This window comes from Sorex fumeus, unplaced genomic scaffold (assembly GCF_029834395.1).
Source record: "Sorex fumeus unplaced genomic scaffold, SorFum_2.1 ptg000047l, whole genome shotgun sequence".
NCBI lineage: Eukaryota > Metazoa > Chordata > Mammalia > Eulipotyphla > Soricidae > Sorex > Sorex fumeus.
Window position 1 is genome coordinate 23470821 of NW_026606104.1, and position 22222 is coordinate 23493042.

At 38.3% G+C, this 22222-nt stretch overlaps 1 protein-coding gene across 1 annotated transcript; it reads right to left on the reverse strand.

Moving 5' to 3' along the window:
• Window positions 1-1931: 1931 nt before the first annotated feature.
• On the reverse strand, window positions 1932-21666 carry IFI44 (interferon induced protein 44). The gene is made up of 9 exons (XM_056123521.1): window positions 21592-21666; window positions 20783-21254; window positions 15797-15833; window positions 14871-15066; window positions 14199-14345; window positions 10793-10964; window positions 10537-10637; window positions 9520-9707; window positions 1932-2467 (listed from the first exon to the last, which is right to left on the reverse strand). The coding sequence occupies exons 2-8, from the start codon at window positions 21240-21242 to the stop codon at window positions 9537-9539; spliced, it is 1284 nt and encodes a 427-aa protein (XP_055979496.1). The 5' UTR covers window positions 21243-21254; window positions 21592-21666; the 3' UTR covers window positions 1932-2467; window positions 9520-9536.
• Between the last annotated feature and the right edge of the window lie 556 nt (window positions 21667-22222).

Below are 22222 nucleotides of genomic sequence, written 5' to 3' on the forward strand. Positions count from 1 at the left end.
TCTCTCTCTCCTTTTGGGTGCTGTGGTTTGCAAAAGAGACATTGAGTGGCTATCATGTTCGGTCTATAGTCTATTTTTTTTCCTTAAGTTTTTATTAGTGAAACACCACGAGGTACAGTTGTAGACTTACAATTTTTTGTGCTTGGGTTTCAGTTATACAATGATCGAATACCCATCCCTCCACCAGTTCCCATTCTCCACCACCACCAGTCCCAGTATCCCTCCTGCTCCCCTTCCCCTCATCCCACCCTACCACTGTGGCAGGGCATTCCCTTTTTGTCATCTCTCTCCTTTTGAGTGCTGTGGTTTGCAAAAGAGACATTGAATGGCAATCTTGTTCGGACTATAGTCTACTCTCAACCCGCTTTTCCCATCCTGAAAGGAACCTCCCAACACCCTTTATTTGGTGCTCCCTTCTCTATCTGAGCTGCCTTTTCCCCTAGCATGTGCAGCTGTCCTCAAAGCCATGGAGTAATCCTCCTGGTACTTATCTTGGCTATTCTTGGGTGTTAGTCTCCTATTTTGTTACTTTATGATCCCCAGATGAATGCAATCTTCCTATGTCTCTCCCTTTCTTTTTGACTCATTTCACTTAGCATGATACTTTCCATGTAGTACCACTTGTATGTAAATTTCATGACTTCATCCTTTCTGACAGCTACATAGTATTCCATTGTGTAGATGTACCTATGTGTAATTATTACCCCAATCCCTCATGCTGTGAGATATAGTGAGACTGTAAGAATGGGCAGAAGGAGGCAGAGGAGAGAGACAGGAATGAATGGAGAGACTATTGGAATAAACTGCGACTAAGACCAACCAGCCTGGCCCTTGTTTCCTTCCTGTGCTTGCCCATCGCCATCAACCTCCCGGGGTGGGGAAATCAACCTGAGACAGATAGACAGTTGCCGCTGCTATGCTCTCTTTTGAGTTTACACACAGCATGATCCTCTTCAGTTCCACCCATATGGCAACAAATTGCATGATTTTGTATTTTTTTATAGTTTAATATTATTCCATTTCACATATGCATATCACATACAGACACATATATTTAGCACTGTAGCACTGTCCTCCCATTGTTCATCGATTTGCTTGAGTGAGCCCAGTAACGTCTCCATTGTGAGACTTGTTGTTACTGTTTTTGGCGTATCAAATGCATCACAGGTAGCTTGCCAAGCTTTGCCATGTGGGCAGGATACTTTCAGTAGTTTGCTGGGCTCCTAGGGGCGAAGGAATCAAACCCGGGTCGGCCATGTGAAAGGCAAACGTCCTACTCACTGTGCTATTGCTCCAGTCCATAGACACATATATGTATATTAATAATATATAGACCATAGTTTCAGAAAAGACATCTGCATTTCTATATTCATTGCAGCACTATTCACAAGAGCCAAATATCTAGAAATAACCCGAGTGAAATTTGGATTTTTCTAGAATTCTAGCCTGGAACGTTATGTAGAAGGAAAGAATCTGAAAAAAATGAGAAAGAAAAATGGGAGAAAAAGAAGGTGGCATGATGGACAGGTGGGAGGAGAGAGAGGGCAGATATTTTATGAATAGACTTTTATGACCCCCGATTCAACATCTCTGAAGTGGGTTCAATCTTCACCCTTTCTATGTTAATAGTTAATCCTATACCATAGTCCTCTTTGTTTATTCATGAAGTACAGATTGAGTTTTGTTATTGTAACCAAAATAGCTATGGATAGAGTGATAAAATAATTTCTTGAAAGTTTATATAGTTTAAAATATAGATTAAAATTAAAGAAAGCAATAATAACTGAATTACCGGGGATTAAAATTAAGTAATTTGTAAATAAAGCAAGATCAAAACACTGACAATATTAAAAATGTTGTTTTTAAAAAGTCACACATATGCATTAGAGTTATTTCCTTTATATACCACATATATATATATTAGAGTCAGATTTTATAAAAAGAATGTTTAATTTTACATAACACATAAGATAAACTAAAAAAATTATGGTTATTTTTGTAACTAATCAGTTTAAGTCTAACAGTTTACAGGTTCTTTAATTTTGTATGTGCATCTTCATCCCAAATGAATAAAATACAATCTTCTTTGGTTTCAGAGACTTTTTTTCTGTATTGTCTTACTTCTCAATTTTTCTCTTTCTTGATGAGATCAGTCACTATCACTGTCCTCCCATTGTTCACTGATTTGCTTGAGCGGGCCCAGTAACACTGTGAGACTTGTTACTGTGTTTGGCATATCAAATACATCATGGGTAGCTTGCCAGGCTTTGCCGTGCAGGGGAGATACTCTCTGTACATTGCCGGGCTCTCTGAGAGGGGCGGAGGAATCGAACTCTGGTTGACCAAGTGGCCGCGTGCAAGGCAAATGCCCTACCCGCTGTCTATCGCTTGATGAGATAATAAGTATTAATATATCAATGGTTTGCATATTTATCTTCTCTAAAATTCTTGATAATTCCTCCATTCTCTGAGGGAAAAAATAAGATAACACATTACTTAAGAAAAAATTAGCCAGAATAAAGAGAAACATTTGGTTCATGAGGTCTAAATTAATTCTGACTTTAGCCGGACATGCACCATGAAGAAAAACATGGAGAAACCAAGATTGCAGAGTCAGAGCATAAAAGTGAGTAGATTAGAGTTTCTCAGACTACATATATTACATATATAGTTATATGTTGCATGATTTTCTATGAACTGCAATTAAAAATTACGTCTAATATTTTATTGTAACAGTGCTGGCTATGCTACATATTCCAAGGATACTTTAGCAAATTCCGAAATTTAGAAAATTGGGCACCTCCCCCCCGACGCTGGGAGGAAAAGGGGATCTGCGTCTCTCTGCCTGTCCCTTTGGTCTGGCCGCCCAGCAGAGCTGCTTCCTTGTCCCCCACCCACTCTTTACTTCCTGGACAAAAACCAGGTATCTGTGGAGGCATGGCCACTTCAGAGGTGGGCGTGGCTTTAAATAGTGGGTGTGGCCTAATTTCGCAGGACAAAGCTCACGCGGCCGCAGGTAGTTCACTCAAACCAACAAATATTACCCCTCCACATACACAACAACATGAGGAAACAACGCAAATCTCCACCACAGGGATACCATGAGGAAATACGTCTAGAAGCCTAAGTAGGTGCTAGCCACCTTAGGGACCTCTCTGACAAGGAATTCAGATATGAAATCATCAAGATGTTCGATCAACTCGATGAAACAGTCACACACATATCCGCTAAACTGAAAGAGGACATGAAAGAAACAATCGATCGCACAATTGACAAAATACAGCAAGAAATGAGAGCCGAAATTGGAAAGCTCCGCACAGAAATGGCACGCATCACAGATTCCATAGATGAAGTCAAAACCTCACTCACTGCCCTCAAAAATAGAACGACCACAGCTGAGGAAAGAATCAGTGACTTGGAAGATCAGCTGCACCAAGCCAACAGACAACAGCAAACAATGGCAAGAGACCTCAAAATAGCTCAAGAGCGAATCAGAGTCCTACGAGATGATTCCAGAAGAAACAACATTAGAATCATTGGACTACCAGAAGCTCAAGGAAACAATCCCAATGAAAAAAACCTGCTGAAACAAATTATTGCCGAAAAATTCCCAGAGCTCCATAATACAGCCATCCAGATTCAAGAAGCCCGAAGGGTGCTAGCTAAAAGAGACCCCAACAGAAACACCCCAAGACATATTATAGTTAGAATGATTGATGCTGCCGATAGAGACACAATACTGCAAGCAGCAAGGGCAAAACAGGAAATCACATACAAAGGAGCACCCCTGAGATTCACAGCAGACCTCTCAGAGGAAACCCTACAAGACGGAAAACAGTGGCGAGATATAGTCAAAAAACTCACTGAAATGAATGCTTCACCAAGAATATTCTATCCGGCTAAACTCTCACTCCAAATAGATGGAAAGCTACACTATTTTCTAGATAAACAGCAGCTCAGGAACTTCATAGACTCAAAACCAAACCTAAAACAAGGACTAAAGGGGCTACTATAAGACAAGACAAACCCTACAATCACAACACACCCGCACAGAAACATGACACAAAACCCCATAACCATACTCTCTCTCAATGTCAATGGTCTCAATTCACCGTTGAAGAGACACAGAGTGGCAAAATGGATACAGAGACAGAACCCAACATTCTGCTGCCTACAAGAAACTCATCTCAAAACTCAGAGCAAACACAGACTCAAAGTCAAAGGATGGAAAACAATCCTGCAAGCAAACAGCTCCTGTAAAAAAGCTGGGGTGGCCATACTAGTATCTGACAACATTAATTTCACCCTGAAAAAGGCTAGAAGGGACAGTGAAGGCCATTTTCTATTCATCAAGGGATACGTACAACAGGAAGAAATCACACTCTTAAATGTATACGCACCTAATGAGGGAACAGCCAAATATTTAAAACAACTGCTAACAGACTTTAAGGAGGACATTGCAAGCAGCACAATAGTACTTGGAGACTTCAACATTGCCCTATCACCTCTGGACAGATCAACAAGAATAAAACCCAGCAAGGAATCATTGGCTTTGAAACAAGAAATAGAAGAGAGGGCTTATAGACTTATACAGGGCTTTACACCCCAAAAAGAAAGAATACACATTCTTCTCCAGTGCACACGGAACATTTTCCAAAATAGACCATGCACTAGGACACAAAACATACCTCAACAAAATAAGGAAGATAGAAATAGTATCAGCCATCTTTTCAGACCATGATGCACTGAGGATAGAAGTGAATCACACACAGACACGGAGAACCAAATCAAACACCTGGAAATTAAACAACTCGATGCTGAACAATGAATGGGTCAGGAACGAAGTCAAGGACGAAATCAAAAGGTACCTGGAAACAAATGAGAATGAAGACACGAGCTACCAGAACCTATCGGATGCAGCGAAAGCTGTATTAAGGGGAAAATTTATAGCTCTGCAAGCATATCTTAGGTCTGTAAAAATGGTACACATAAACAACTTGACCTCACAGCTCAAGTCCTTAGAAAAGGATCAACAGAAAGAACCTAAATCAGGCAGAAGGAAAGAGATCATAAAACTTAGAGCAGAAATCAATGACATGGAAACCAAAGAAACAATCCAAAAGATCAATGAAACCAAGAGCTGGTTCTTCGAGAGAATAAACAAGATAGATAAACCACTCGCAACACTCACAAAGAAACAGAGAGAGAGAGAACCCTAATAAACCAAATCATAAATGAGAAGGGGGATAACACAACAGAAACCAAAGAAATCCAAAAGATCATCAGAGACTACTTTGAAAGTCTGTATGCCACGAAACAAGAGAACCTAGAAGAAATGGACAAATTCCTGGGCTCCTATAATCTCCCAAAGCTGAATCAAGAAGACCTGGAGTATCTGAATAGACCTATTAACATCAACAAAATAGAAACTGCAATCAAAAGCCTTCCCAAAAACAAAAGCCCAGGCCCAGATGGATTCACTAGTGAATTTTTCCAAACATTTAAAGAGGACCTGCTGCCAGTCCTTCTCAAGCTCTTTCAGGAAATTGAAAAAACGGAAACTCTCCCAAACAGTTTCTATGAAGCCCCTATCTCTCTAATATCAAAAGGAAACAAAGATAACACGAGAAAAGAAAACTACAGGCCGATATCCCTGATGAACAAGGATGCGAAGATTCTCAAATCTAAATACTAGCAAATAGAATTCAACTACTCATCAAAAAGATCATACACCATGACCAAGTAGGATTCATCCCGGGGATGCAAGGCTGGTTTAACACTAGGAAATCAATCAACATAATCAACCACATCAACAAAAGAAAAGATAAAAATCATATGATCATATCAATAGATGCAGAGAAAGCATTTGACAAGATCCAGCACCCATTTATGATGAAAACCCTAGCCAAAATGGGGATGGAGGGGACTTTTCTCAATATAGTTAAAGCCATCTACCACAAGCCTACAGCAAGCATCGTCCTCAATGGCGAAAAACTGAGAGCCTTCCCTCTAAGATCAGGGACGAGACAAGGATGCCCACTCTCTCCACTGCTGTTCAATATAGTATTGGAAGTACTTGCAATAGCGATTAGGCAAGAAAAGGATATTAGGGGCATCCAGGTAGGAAAGGAAGAAATCAAGCTCTCATTATTCGCAGATGATATGATACTATACTTAGAAAACCCTAAAACCTCTATCAAGAAACTTCTAGAAACAATAGGCTTGTATAGTAAAGTGGCAGGTTATAAAATCAATGCCCAAAAGTCCATGGCTTTCCTATATGCAAATAGTGAAAGAGAAGAAAAAGACATGAAAAAAACAATCCCATTCACAATTGTGCCCCAGAAAATCAAGTACCTAGGAATCACCTTAACTAAGGAAGTAAAGGACCTGTACAAAGAAAACTACAAAACTCTACTTCAGGAAATAAAAGAGGATACGAGGAAATGGAAAAATATCCCCTGTTCATGGATCGGGAGAATTAACATTGTCAAAATGGCAATACTTCCCAAAGCACTGTATAAATTCAACGCATTCCCTATTAGGATACCCATGACATTCTTCAAAGAATTGGAGCAAACACTCCTGAAATTCATATGGAACAATAAGCCCCCACGAATAGCTAAAGCAATTCTTGGGAAAAAGAAAATGGGAGGAATCAACCTCCCTAACTTCGAACTCTACTACAAGGCAGTAATAATTAAAACAGCATGGTACTGGAACAAAGGCAGAGCTGTAAACCAATGGAACAGGGTTGAATATACTGACGTCCCCCCCCCCAAGTATACGAGCATCTAATCTTTGATAAGGGGGCAAGAAAAGTGAAGTGGAGCAGGGAAAGCCTCTTTAACAAATTATGCTGGCAAAACTGGACAGCTATATGCAAAAAAATGGGCTCAGATCTCTGCCTAACTCCATGTACAAAAGTAAGATCTAAGTGGATTAAAGACCTCAACATCAGACTGGAAAATATAAGATAAATTGAGGAAAATGTTGGCAAAACCCTTCATGACATAGAAGCTAATAGTGTCTTCAAAGATGTCACACCGCTGGCCAAGCAAGTGAAAACAGAGATAGATAAATGGGACTATCTTAAACTAAGAAGCTTCTGTACCTCAAAAGAAACAGTGACCAAAATACAAAGAGTCAACTGAATGGGAAAGGATATTCGCCAACTACACATCTGATAATGGGTTAATTTCAAGGATATACAAAATACTGATTCAACTCCACAAAAAGAAAACATTCAACCCCATCAAAAAATGGGGAGATGAAATGAATAGAAACTTTGACAAAGAAGAAATCCGAATGGCTAAAAGACACATGAGAAAATGTTCCACATCATTAATCATCAGGGAGATGCAGATCAAAACCACAATGAGGTATCACCTCACACCACAGAGACTGGCCCATATCCACAAGAACAAAAGCAACTGGTGCTGGCGCAGATGTGGTGAGAAATGGACACTCCTTCACTGTTGGTGGGAATGTCGACTGGTTCAGCCCTTCTGGAAAACAGTATGGATGATTCTCAAAAAACTAGAAATTGAGCTCCCATTTGACCCAGCAATACCACTCCTGGGAATATATCCCAGAGAGGCAAAAAATTATAGTCGAAGTGACATCTGCAATTGTCTGTTTATTGCAGCACTCTTTACAATAGCCAGAATCTGGAAAAAACCTGAGTGCCCGAGAACAGATGACTGGTTGAAGAAACTCGGGCACATTTACACAATGGAGTACCATGTAGCTGTTAGAAAAGACGAAGTCATGAAGTTTACATACAAGTGGTACTACATGGAAAGTATCATGTTAAGCGAAATGTCTCAGAAAGAAGGGATAGACATAGAAAGATTGCATTCATCTGGGGAACATAAAGTAACAAAATAGGAAACTAACACCCAAGTATGGCAGAGATTAAAGGTAAAGGTAAAGGTAAAGGTAAAGGCCCTCCCGTTGATCATCGATTTGCTCGAGCGGGCCCAGTAACGTCTCCATTGGAGACTTTGTTGTTACTGTGTCTGGCATATCGAATACTCTCAGTAGCTTGCCGGGCTCTCTGAGAGGGGTGGAGGAATCGAACTCGGGTCAGCCATGTTGGCCGTGTGCAAGGCAAACGCCCTACCCGCTGTGCTATCGCTCCAGCCCTAAAGGTAAAGGCCCTCCCGTTGATCATCGATTTGCTCGAGCGGGCCCAGTAACGTCTCCATTGGAGACTTTGTTGTTACTGTGTCTGGCATATCGAATACTCTCGGTAGCTTGCCGGGCTCTCCGAGAGGGGCGGAGGAATCAAACTCGGTTCGGCCATGTTGGCCGCGTATAAGGCGAACGCCCTACCCGCTGTGCTATCGCTCCAGCCATGGCAGAGATTAGTACCAGGAATTTTACTCAATGACCCGGAGGACAACCACACATGTTAGGGGAAGGGGGAGCTCAGAAAGAGAAGGGAACACCAAATAAAGGGTGTTGGGAGGATCTGCCCATGATGGGAGAGCATGCTGAGGGTAGACTGTCGATCAAGCATGATTGCCACTCAATGCCTCTTTTGCCAACCATGGCACTCAAAAGGAGAGAGAGGGAAATGCTCTGCCACAGAGGCAAGGTGGGATAAGGGCTGGGGGGGAGGGGATGCTGGGATCAGTGGTGGTGGGAAATGCGCACTGGTGGAGGGATGGGTGTTTGATCATTGTATAATCGAAACCCAAGCACAAAAATGTGTAAGTCTACAACTGTACCTCATGGTGCCTCACTATTAAAAAAATAATAATAATAATAAAAGAAAATAAATTAATAAAAAAAAAAGCCAAAAGAAAAAACAGGGATGAGAAGTCCTGGTGGTATCTAAAAAAAAAAAAAAAAAAGAAAATTGGGCACCTCTCCCTAGGAGTGACCATACCGCATTAAAAGTGACTTAGAGGAGAGGAGTCAAAATACTCTAGTGAGGGTGTGTGATGTAGCTCATAAGTAGAACACCTTCCATCCTTCCAGGTATGAGAACCTGGATTCATGCTCCAGAACTACACACACACACACACACACACACACACACACACACACACGCGCGCGCGCGCGCATGCACAAAGTCTAGTGAAAAAAAATGGAAGTACAAAGTTACCAAAGTAGAGGGAAATACTTAAAAGATCCCATCTGCTCAGGAATTTTGCTGATCCAATCCAATACTAGCACCAAGGCAAAGAAATGCATTCTGAGAAAACAAGGTACAACTTGGGATTTCAGAATGCATTGGTTTGTTATTAAAGTATACTCAGGGGTCAGAATGGTAGTACAAGGATTCAGACACAGTCTTTGCATGTGGCCTATCCCAGTTGAATCCCCAGTACAGATGGTCCACCAAATGGTGTAGCTCTGAAGACCCCTAAGAGGCCCGTCTCTTGTGAGATGGCTTAGGAGGAAAATATTTTAAATTTTTTTTAGAAGATCATCTGAAGGCAAGACAACAGTATTATTTCAAATTCCTATAATTGGACACTTTTAAGCTAATGCAGCACCAAACTTTACCTGTTTCCTCTCCTTGTTTAACAATGAGGCAAATCTTCTAAGAAGTCATCTGTAGCCCAGAGCAGTTGTCTCAGTGCAGAGAGTATCAGAAAGTCCTTTAGGGTATCCAACTCCCATTCTGAAGTATAATTACTGACCACCAAGATGTCAGAAAGCACAATTCCAAGTTTCTTATGGACTGCCTCTATCTGTGAAATAGAAATTAAAACTTTGACACTGGAGCAGATTCAGCAGGTAGATCATTTGCCTTGCACGGCAAACCCAGGTTCAACCTCCAGGCACCCCACGTGCTACCCCAGACCTGGCCAGGAGTGATTCCCTGAGAACAGAACCAGGAGTAAGCACAATGAACACTGCCCCGTGTGTTCAGAAAACAAACCCCACAAAATTTGTGAAAAATATTATTTTATGCCATTATAAATTTTGAAAGCAATAAAATGATAGGAATTTTACACCTGTGGGGAACATAGGACTAGAGATCTGATCCTCTGTATTTTCTGAAAGAACTTCAATTGTTATTCTTGAATACCACTGTATATTTTAACCTATATAAATTAAATAAGTACAACATGAATGAAAGGAACAAGACTGGGAGATGTACATGTACAATATATGCCATAGTATGTACAGTGGTTAGTAAACACTAGGCATGCATTTAATCCCAGTTGACTGAAAATCACCCATGGGGGCCTGTTTGGAAGCCCCCAATAAAAAATAAATAAATAATAAGCCAAAGGAAACAACTCTATATGCAGATTATCACACATGATTGGTCATCAATGATAATCAGATATTTATTTAATTAAAAGTGAATTAAATTATAATGAGTGAAATTATATTTGTCAAATTAAAGAGAAATGTTTACTACTTAAAACTGGACCAATGAGACTAAATTATACTTGAAATTCTTTCATTCCTCTTAAAATTAGTAGTTTTTTATTTTTATTTTTATACACAGAAAGATTATGTGTTTATAGAGATCTACTCCAGAAAATGTTTCCATAAAGCATTCATTACCTTGGATTTCACAGGCATACAACTGTATATGTCTAAAAAGTCACTTTTTGTAATCAGATCCAAGCTATCCACATTAGTGAGTAAAACCACGTGTACCACACCTATATCAAATAGATAAATAGTATTTTTTCATTATAAACAGTATGACTAGTTCTCATTATATCAGCTATAAATTTAATTTCTTGATGCAGTCACAAAACTATTCTACAATATATGCTAATAAATTATCTTAGTACAAAAATGGAATGAGACTCACCAAGCTTTATCAGTTCCCTTCGAATTCTTTTTATCTTGTCTATCATTTCATGAGATAAGCAGTCAACAGAATTTGCATTGAGCACAAATGCCACACAATGGATTCTGTCCTTCAGAGATGGTTCACTAATATAATTAGAATGACCTGGAGTAATTGGTTTTGTGGGATTAAACTGTAAAGTAAACAAAAAACAATACATAGATTCACTGTAAGAAAAAGGCATAAAACAATATTAATTAGAGGTAGAGGTATTGACACATTGCCTATCTATTTGGAAAAAATTTTAATTTATGATTAAGTCCAGATCTAGTTTGTCATTTGTAACAAGTAGATTAAAAGAACTATAAATTTAACCCAAAAAGTTCTCTTCTCTTTAATCTCCCCTTACTCTTGCCTAGAATGCTGAGAAAACCCAATATGAATATCTTGAGAACATAAAATTTTTATTCCATTGATATAGATATATATATATATATATGATATAGATAACAAAAAAATAAAAATAAACACAAGGGACTAATTACATCAAATTAGAAAGTTTTTGTATGAGTGCCAAGAGAGATTGTAGAGCAGATAAAGAGTTTGTCTCACCCAAGGCCAACCGGGTTCTATCCCAGCATTCCATATGGTCCCCTGAGCCTACCAGTTCACTGAGTGCAGAACCAGGAGAAAACCCTGAGCACTGATAAGTGTGTCACCACCACCACCATCACTCCAAAAAAGAACATTTTTTGCATGGCAAAATAAACATGCTACAATTAAAAACACCCTATTGATAAAAAAAATTGCACACAGATAAAGGACTAATATACATCTGATACTATACCTCATATAAGGGACTGATAATATATATTAAAACAAAGCTCCAATAACAACAACAAAATAATAATTCTATCAAAACTGGGGAGAGGGAATGAACAGATACTTCTCTGAAGACAATGGAAAGCTTGCAGACATATGACAAAGTGCTTATTTCACTTATTTAAGAAATGCAAATGAAACAATGAAATGGCATCTCCCACCAATGATAATGGCATATATCAAAATGTCTGGGAAAAAATTGGGGATGTGATGAGAAAGGAGCCATCCTTCAGTGGTGCTTAGGACGTCTGGTGAGTTTATATTGAAGCCAAAGTAATTGCTCAAGAAAACAATCATAGAACTCCGATATGACGTAGGGATTCCACATTTTGACATTCACCTCCAAAGCACAAAAACACATATTAGAAAAGATTCACCCACATCTATGTTTATTGTAGCAGTTAGTATAAAAGTCAAGGTATGGAACCAACCCAAATGTCCAATTACTGATGAATGGATCAAGAAATTGTGTTATATATAAACAATTAGATATTATAGAATACTATGCATTGGCAAGAAAAGGTGAAATCACTGCAATATGGAAGGAAGTGAAAGGCAAAATGCTGCTCGAGGCAAAATGTTAAGTGAAATAAATTAGAAGACGAAGATCACAGTGGATGATCTCACTTATCTGTGGAATAGAGAGACAAAACAAGGGAATGTTTTTTTATGTGTTTTTTTTTTCTTTTGGGGTCATAGTCAGCAATGCACAGGAGTTACTCCTGGATCTGCACTCAGGAATTACTCCTGGCAATGCTCGGGGAACCATATGGGATGCTGAGAATCACACAGGTCTACCTTGTGCAAGGCAAACCCCCTCCCACTGTACTATAGCTCCAGCCCTAAGGGAATGGTTCTGATCAATGTCAAACCCTTAATCCCTTGGGGCTGGAGCATAGCTCGGAGCGTAGGGCGTTTTGCCTTGCATGCAACCAACCTGGATTCGATTCCAAAGCACATGTGCAGTCATTTTGCACATCTATACAATAAACTTTAACACTCGTAACTATATTAACTAAATTATAGAAAATGGTTTTTAAACATATGAATGTGAAAAATCTAGTTTGGATTGCTATAAAAATTACAATATTGCAGAGCTTAAGCAACAAATAACTATTTCTCACAATTGTGCCAGAAAGATAATACTGTGGGTAAAGTGCTTGCTTTACACATGGTCAACCTGGGTTTGTTACTCAGCACTACCACCAGGACTACTGAACCCTGAGTTCACAGCCAGGAGTAAGCCCTGAGAACAGTTGGGGGTGGCCCTAAACAAAACAAAACAAAACAAAACAAAACAAAACAAAAAACAATACACATTTCTGGAATCTAGGAATTTCAAAGTTTGACAAAATCTGAATTTGTGAGAGGCCTAATCCTGGTTTGCAGAAGATACTCCCTTCTTTATCCTTATGTGATAGAGAGCTAACGTCTCCATCTCTTACAAGAACACTAATCCCTTTCATGAGAGTTTCAACTTCATAACCTAACACTTCACAAATCTTCCACCTCAAATGCCATAATAGTTGAGATTAAGATTTTGTGAGTCTCCTGCCTCTATACCTAGCTGTCCTCACCGGGGCCCCTTGGAGGAGGGTGGGTTGAGTTTCCCTCCCCACCCCGAGCAGAGCCCTGGTAGCTGAAGACCTCCGGTTCCAGCCACAGCCATGCTTAAGACCACTCTCCATACGTTCGGACAAGCCTCACGCATGAAGGAACCGGCATAGGAACCTGGGTGTGCAGGACCCGTGGTGTAGATCTCCAAGCCTGCTCAGATTGGGACTGGGGCCTCCTCCATCCAGATCCCCCCCTCATCTTCCAGTATGTAGGCATTACACCCACCAACTGCCCCTGGCACCATGTAATCCCATCAACGGCCAAGAACCAGAGACTATAAAACCCTGCTCCCGGAACTTATCTAGTTCTTGCTCTTGAGAACCTGGCAGGCTACCAAAAACATCCTGCCCACACGACAGAGTCTGACAAACTCCCTGTGGCGTATTCAATATGCCCAAAACCAGTAACAAAGATGGGTCTCATTCTCCTGACCCTGAAAGAGCCTCGAATGTGGCACTTTTTAAAATCTCAGGGCTAGGACGAAGGAGATGTTACTGGGGCCTGCTCGAGGCAATCAATGAACAACAGAATGACAGTGATACAATGAAGATTTTGTGAATTAACCTTTATTGCATATTGAGAATCTGACCCTTGAAACTAGTAACTATTGACAGCTACCACAATGACCCAAAACATTTCACCTAAGACTTCTTGTTCTATGAAATACAAACTTTGTTGTAAATTGTTGAGTTGGTTTTTAATGTCCCATAATCCAAAGCTACTGAACACGTAATAACATTCACAGTTATCACAGCTATGACAGAATAATCTTTTACATGCCTTTCCTTTTTGCAAGATAAATTATCTAAAGAAAAGGAATCTTGAACAAGTTTACAAAAACAAATGAGGTATTAATATTGTCAGTAGTGGACAACAATAAGAATTTTAAATATCAATTACAATTTATCAATTATTAGTCAAATCTTACCTTATATCTGTCAGAAACATGGCCCTTTAAGATATATGCGATGTCATCCATGCATATACCTTTCTCCTCATCCAGCCCCATTGAGTCACACAGAATAAATGGAAGGGGTTTGCCATCTTTTCCATCCCTTATGGTATATGTTCTGAACTAGAGAATAGAAAAAGAAAAAACTTTAAGAGTTCACTTTGGGGCTAGAGAGATAGTACCATGGGTAAGGTGATTGCCTTGCACATAGAAGACCAGATTCAAATCCTCCATTCCTTATAAGGTACTCCAAGCATTGGCAGGAATAATCCCTGAGCCAGAAATTAAGGCTTGAGAATGGCCAGATGTGGCTCAAACCTCAAAATAAACATTGTTTTATTTAAGGGGAGGCAGGAGATAGCTCAAAAGGTTAGAGCATCTGTCTTATATACACAAGGCCCCTGTTTTAATCCCCAGCCTGAGATGCCCCATCAGCAGTTCTGAGGTCTGTCCTGGTGGCTTCTGAGCATCTCAGGGCAGAATCCCCCCCCCCCCCCCCAAACACACACAAAATGAATTTATTTGGAAAAAAACAAACTTTAAATCAAGGTTAATGTCTAGAGGCAATGAAGCTGATCAAACGAAAATTTTCAAATTCCACTAACTTGAACAAAGAAGTAAAGGCTAAGAAACTTAGAATAAACTTACTGTCTCAGACATCCCGGTTTTGTCAACGCCTACCAAAACTTGGTGCATCACATGACCTTGGAACACAGACTTTACTGAGTTGACAAAGCTAGATTTCCCAGCTCCCACAGGACCAAGCAGTAGAATTCGTACTTGGTGGACCAGATCTCTGTATGGTTTGTAAGTTCTTACTACATTCCATAAGCTGTTGCTGAGCCTGTTAGATGATAGTTTGCTAAGTTAGATGACAAGACCTTACCATAAATTTTTCTCAAAGAATATTATTTATTTTAGATTAGCAACTTTCCTTCTAATATACAAAGTATATTAAACTAAGCAACCTCAAATTCTCTTGCAAAAAAAAAGGAAAGGAATAAAAAACTAATATTTCTAACTAAACTTAATAGGATATAAATTCTTTCAGACTTAAACTACTAGACTATATAAATTTGAGGATAAGTATTAACTATGATAAATGCGAAGTTCATGAATAATAATCACCAATAATCACCAATCAGAAACCAAACTATAGTGACTTGAAGCTCATGATATAGAATTTTTCAAACATGTTCCTTGAAGTTCATGAGAGACAGTCTATTTTGTATACATCCTTTCTACAGTAATTTCCTATAGTAGTTGAAATTACCACAATTACAAAGTTTGTAAGCAAACATGATTACTTTCTTTCAAGAGCACAGGAAAAATAGAAATGCCTTCACTATATTCAATATTGCTTTTTTTTACTCAATATTTTTTCTGTTTTCACATTACTGTCATCATATAGGGCTAAAATTTTTGTGTTGTTTGTTCTTGGTGACTAATAAATTATCTGACCCATAAATTGATAGAATACGTAATTTGTGCTGTCAACTTTATTGACAGAACCTATAATTTAATAAATCTAAGGTAATAAAAAAAAGTAACAGCATTAAAAATATTTAACTTACTCACTGATCCCGATCATATTCCTTTTGTTCAATACATCTAGGGAAATGATCAAAATACAATGGAGATAAAAAGTTATTAATTATTGACTGAATTCAACATAATGTAATTAAATTCACAAAGAAATATTAAAAATATCTTTCCCAGGGGGACAGTAAAGCATAAAATCAAATAAGAAAAAAATACGGCATCTTAACTTTATCTGTCTGTAGAGGCTAAAGTCACAAATTGTGTGGGCACTGCAAGACTTTTTATCACCTGGTTGCTCAGTAGTAGTATGTGGCTTGTTTTAACATATTAGGTGAGGAAGGGGTCTTTTCTGAGTCCAAAGCCAAGAGGCATGGCTAGAACAGAATAAAAGGGACTATCTAAGCTAGTCCCCAAACATTTCTACAGTCCTAGAAGTAATAATGCATAAACACACATTTTAAAAAAACATTGTGAACACTAGATTTTCTCTAAAATCTACTATAAATATTTGAAGCTACTTGAACTTCCAGTCCAATTCATTTTATTTCTACCTTCATATCAGATATAGGTTTAGCCATTTAGAGCACAATGAGTAACTGAAGGCCTTATTTGATTTAGAGTCTCAGGCAGACTCGGGATGTTTGTTTGTTATCTGGGAAAATATTTTCTTTTTCTGGGTTTGAAACAGGAAAGAGTGGGGCCAAGTACAAGTATAGGAGTACAGGATATAAGACACTCCTTGCACGCAGAGACAACACCCCTCGTTTGAATATGGGGTATCGCATATGGTCCCTTGAGAACCACTAGGGGTCACTCAAACATAAATCCAGGAATAGACCCTGAGTTTACCCAGGGTATAATTTACTTTCCATCCCTCAGGGCACAGCCCCGCTACATTTCACCCACATCACCAGTGTGCCCACTCAAATAAACACACACACGCGCGCGCACACACACACACACCCTGAGAAGGTTAAGCACAATGAGCTTGGAACTTCTCTAAATTTATGAAGAATATTGGATAAAATATTTATAAATATGGTCATATGTATGGTATAAAGGAAAGCCTCTTTAAATTCCCAAAAATAGAAATGGTGAGCAACGCAATGACTACAGTATAATAAAACTGAAAGGAACAAACGTAAACACATGGAAAAGAAGTCTTTTAGAATTAAAAAAATATTTTAAGTGTACTCTTAAAAGACAATAGCACTGCAGCACTGTACTTCCAGTGTTCATAGATTTGCTCGAGCAGGCACCAGTAACGTCTCTCTTGTGAGACTTGTTGTTACTGTTTTTGGCATATTGAATACGCCACAGGGAGTTTGCCAGGCTCTGCCATGCAGGCAAGATACTCTTGATAGCTTTACCAGCTCTCCAAGAGGGACAGAGGAATGGAACCTGGGTCAGCCACATGCAAGGCAAACACCCTACCCACTGTGCTATAGCTCCAGCCCATTATAAGGAAAAAAAAAATCACTGTTGCAAAAATGTATAGAAAATAGCAATATAAGAGTTTTATACAAAAGTTATAATGAAATTACATTTTATTAGTAAGAAGTGGTTGAAAATAAAAATAAATAACAAAAAACAGAAATTTTAGAAAGAATTGACAAAATGACATTTTATAAATTGAAAAGTTAATACAGCGATTGATTCACTTAAATATAAAATAAATTAGTAGCTGGTATTATCTACACATGCTCCGACGAGCCTCACACATGAAGGAACCGGCAGAGGTACCCAGGTGTGAGGGACCCAGGGCTGAGATCTCCAAGCCTGCTCCACCCAGATCCCCCATATTCCAGTAGGTAAGCAGTTATACCCACCAACTGCCCCCGGCACCATGTAATCCCATCAACGGCCAACATCCAGAGACTATAAAACCAAGCTCCCGGAAGCACTCAGCCACGACCTCTTATTGTCTATTTCTCATTCTCGAAGAACCTGGCAGGCTGGCAGGCTACAGAGAGTACCCTGCCCGCACGGCAGAGCCTGGAAAGCTCCCTGTGGTATATTCAATATGCCAAAGACAGTAACAACAAGTCTCACAATGAAGATGTTACTGGTGCCTTTGGTTACAATAGGGAGGAAGGGTCGCATAGATATCTTCTGACATGAAGAAAAACATCTATTTTTTTTTATCTAAGTAATGGTTGTATAGGTTTGGTCAATTTGTAAATTTGTCAGCTGGTACACCTATAAACCATGCATTTTTCTATTTATGTTTTACACTTGAATAAAAAAGAGTATCCTAGAGCCAAGGAGAACATACCTTGCACACATAGCATATTAAGTACGTCCCTAGAACCATATGGTCCTGAGAACTGCTAATATGGCCAGCTAGCTCCTTGCATCCCTGGGTCTTGCATCCACATACTCAGAACCTAATATTGAATTCTCTACCTTGGTTGGCCCAGTATCACTTTGAATGATATCCCCAAGCATCCTGAATACTGTTTGAGAGACAGGTCTCAAAAATCAAAAACTTTTGAAAATTTATTGACTTATCCAAGAGGTTATCATCATTACATATACAAATAATTATATATATATATGTATGGCATCAGGAAGAAAGAACAATCCACTCAAAGGAAATGAAAAAATTATTTTGTTCTCAAAATAAAATATGAAAATGTGATTCAAGAATCATACATTCTGATAGTAATTCAAAGATTAAGATCCCAGATAATTAGTTCAGAACATGCAAGTATTGAGGGAATTTTAGTCCCAGGACCCTTTGTTTTAAATGGATAGCTATGAACAAGTATTTCATTGACAAAATATAAATGCACAGTACACATTGATTTATTAATGATCAGGGATAAACAACAAGTAAAATTAGAAAACACCTTTCATCATCAAATTAGCAAATATTTTAAAGCTTAATAATAATAAAGATTTGCAAGAATACGGGAAAATATAGGAATTTTAATAGAATTTATATATATATATAGAATTTTCCAAACAAAAAATTTTAGAACAAAAAATAATTAGAAGCAATTTAAATATTCTTTAGTAGTAAAATTAATGAAGTAACTTTCCTACCAAAATATCCTTAATATCTTTTTTCTTGCCTAACTGATATAGCAAGTACTTCCAGTACTATATTGAACAGCAGTGGAGGTAGTTGGCATTCTTTTCTCATCCCTTATCTTAGAGGGAAGATTCTCAGTTTTTCCCCATTGAGGATAATGCTTGCCATAGGCTTGTGGTAGATGGCTTTAAGTATATTGAGGAAAGTCCCCTCTATACCCATTTTGGCAAGGGTTTTCATCATCAATGGGTGCTGTATCTTGTCAAATGCTTTCTCTGCATCTATTGATGTGATCATATGTTTTTTTCTTTTCTTTTATTGATATGATAGATTATGTTGATTGATTTCCGAATGTTAAACCATCCTTGCATCCCTGGGATGAATCCCACTTGGTCATGGTGTATGATCTTGTTGATGAGTTGTTGAATTAGATTTGCTAGTATTTTGTTGAGAATCTTCACATCTGTGTTCATTAGGGGTATCGGCCTGTAGTTTTCTTTGTTTGTGGTGTCTTTGTTTCCTTTTGATATTAGAAAGATATGGGCTTCATAGAAACTACATGAGAGAGTTTCTATTTCTTCAATTTTTTGGAAAAGCTTAAGAAGAACTGGCAACAGGTTCTCTTTAAATGTTTGGAAAAAATTGCTAGTGAATGGACCTGGGGCATAGATCTCCAAGCCTGCTCGGATTGGACCTGGGGCCTCCTCCACCCAGATCCCCCATCTTCCAGTATGTATGCATTACACCCACCAACTGCCCTCAGCGCCATGTAATCCCATCAACGGCCAAGACCCAGAGACTATAAAACCCTGCTCCAGGAAGCGTGCGGGCGCATTCACAGCGCACAACATCTTATTATCTAGTTCTTACTCTGGAGAACCTGGCAGGCTACCAAAAGTATCCTGCTCACATGGGAGAGTCTGGCAAATTCCCCGTGGCATATTCAATATGCCAAAAACCAGTAACAATGATGGGTGTCATGCTCCTGACCCTGAAAGAGCCTCAACTGTGGCACTTTTTAAAATCTCAGGGCTAGAATGAAGGAGACATTACTGGGACCTGCTCTAGGCAATAGATGAACAACAGGATGACAGCGATACAATGATACAGGAAAATAAGCATTTGTATAACATTTTTTGAGCAACAGAGAAAGTTGAACCTATTGAAAGCAGTTTATAAAAATATAAATCTACGTATTTAACGATAAATCTAATATGTAAAGATAAATATCAACTTCACTTGTAGGATATTACCATAAAAAAGAGTTTTGCATATAATTATAGTCATTAATATATTATAGAAACATCTGGGGAGGGAGGGTTCTCACAAGTGGTGATCAGGAGGTCCAGAGGACCTAGGGATTCCCCCCTATCTAGTCATTGCTAGGGCATAAGATGTAGGGCTGGTTGAGCCCTGAGGATCCAGGGACTAATCAAACCTTCAAAATGATGCTCTTGACCTCCAGGACTATGCCTAATAATTGGGGATCTAAAAAACTGTATACAGTAGTGCTTGGAGGACCATGTAGTTCTAGAAATTGATTCTCCCAGTTTCACTGCATGCAAGGCTACTGTCTTAACTCCTGTATTATCTCTCCAATTCTAGGAACATTTTTAGTACAAAAAATAATTGGAAGCAATTTAAATATTCTTTAGTAGTAAAATTAATAAAGTAACTTTGTTTTTTCCATATAATGAATATAATGGGAAATTACATCAACAAGGATTCAGATAGTCAGAAGAAGTTTGAATCCTATCTTCTTTTCAAAAGTATTTAATAATAAAGTCAAGTTTGTTTCTCTCTTTTCCCTCTCTTACCCTCTCCAGAAAAGTCTGCATAAGCTACATTTCTCCATAGTTATTTCTTAGCAAACATTTAGGATCATGTTTTAATATGGGCCAGATGGAGTAAAAGTTATTTTTTCTAGGAGAGATGACTAATCATTCAAACACTCTCTATAAGGTTATATGACTTTACCTACCTTCAGGTCGAAAAGCTTCACATTCTTGAAAGGAAATTTTGCCTCCTGGGAAGGAAGATTTAGGTAGTCCAAGACTCTCAATGATTCTTGATGTCAAAGTTGTCTCTTGATTTTCCAGATTTATATCAAATTCACATTGCTCATTAAATCTTTTATAAAATATTCTAAAAGTGTCATATAGACCTATTCTGAATTCTGAAATCCCAGATGCATGGAAGGCAAAAAGAAAAGTGAGAGTAGGCGAAGCTCTTTCGGAAATAGCTTGCATATATGTGCCGATAATAAGGTCTCCACTATACATCACTACTATTATAGGTCCTTGACAAGAGCATATATCATGCAATACAGAAAAACGGAATCCTTGGACACTAGCCTTAAACATAAGGCTTAAGTGCTTTCCTCCAAAATGATTTTGCAGAGTTTTCTTTTGAATCCATGTCAAACGAGTTGTCACTGACATAGTCTTTTTAGTCTGTAGAAAAATGAAGCATGTTTTCCACTGATTATAAAAAACATATAATATATGCAATAAAATCAACACTTATGCCTGTTTACATTAAAAGTGAAGTGAATAAAATAAATAAGTGGAATAGATAGCCAAAAAAAAAATTAGCTTTTATTCTAAAAGACGCATCTCTCTTCCCTTACATTTCTCTAAGTAAATTTCTCTTAAAAACATTAAACATGTCTTGATAAAAACAGAAAAAATTGTTTTGCATTAAAAATAAAATAAAAAATTATTTTTAAAAAGAATTTTTAACTCTTACTTCCAAAGTATCTAGGAAAAGTGAAAGCACAAAGTTATTTACCTATGTGTAGAATCTTTACAAGGGCTGAAGCTGAACTAATTGCTCTGTATGTACTGTTAGGCAGCTCTCTTCAAGTGAGAACAGAAAATTCTTTAATAGTATTGTCTTTCAAAACTCAGAGAAATGGAAACTGAAACTTTGTATGGCTCCACCCAAGGGGAGGTTCGAATTTCCCTTCTTGAGGAAGCTCAAACTGATCCAGCTCATGGTAGATAGTAAAATCATATAAAATAATACTGGGGAAATCTAGGAACAAAAATAGATGGAAAAAAACTTAAACCTCATTACATTTTATTTGTCAATCCATTTCTATACATTGACATATGAAAAAAATGTTGTCTTTCTGCAAAACCTATTTTTCAAATTTGTGCTCTTCTCAACATAATTTTATGTAAATTGCTGTAATAGCCCATAACTTGTCCCTTGGCATTTTTGCTTGTCCCCACCCCTTTCCAGTTTATGGTCCTTGATAGACTCAGCTTCAACTTTCCCTGTAAAATCCAAACTATATCATGTTAATTTCACATCCAAGTGAAATGTGATGTGATGTCACATTTTATAAAATCTCATTACTTATTTCACATTGCTAAGAGTCACAAACTTGTACCCTATAGGCTACAGGCACCATAAA

What these genes read in the sequence shown, in the direction of transcription:
- IFI44 (XM_056123521.1), bottom strand. Translation starts at nt 21,242, where the DNA reads ATGTCAGTGACAACTCGTTTGACATGGATTCAAAAGAAAACTCTGCAA. An exon ending in AATATGATCGGGATCAGTGA is followed by an intron (nt 15,067 to 15,796) that starts GTAAGTTAAATA and finishes ATCATCTAACAG; the next exon opens with GCTCAGCAACAGCTTATGGA. An exon ending in AAGGGAACTGATAAAGCTTG is followed by an intron (nt 10,638 to 10,792) that starts GTGAGTCTCATT and finishes TATTTGATATAG; the next exon opens with GTGTGGTACACGTGGTTTTA.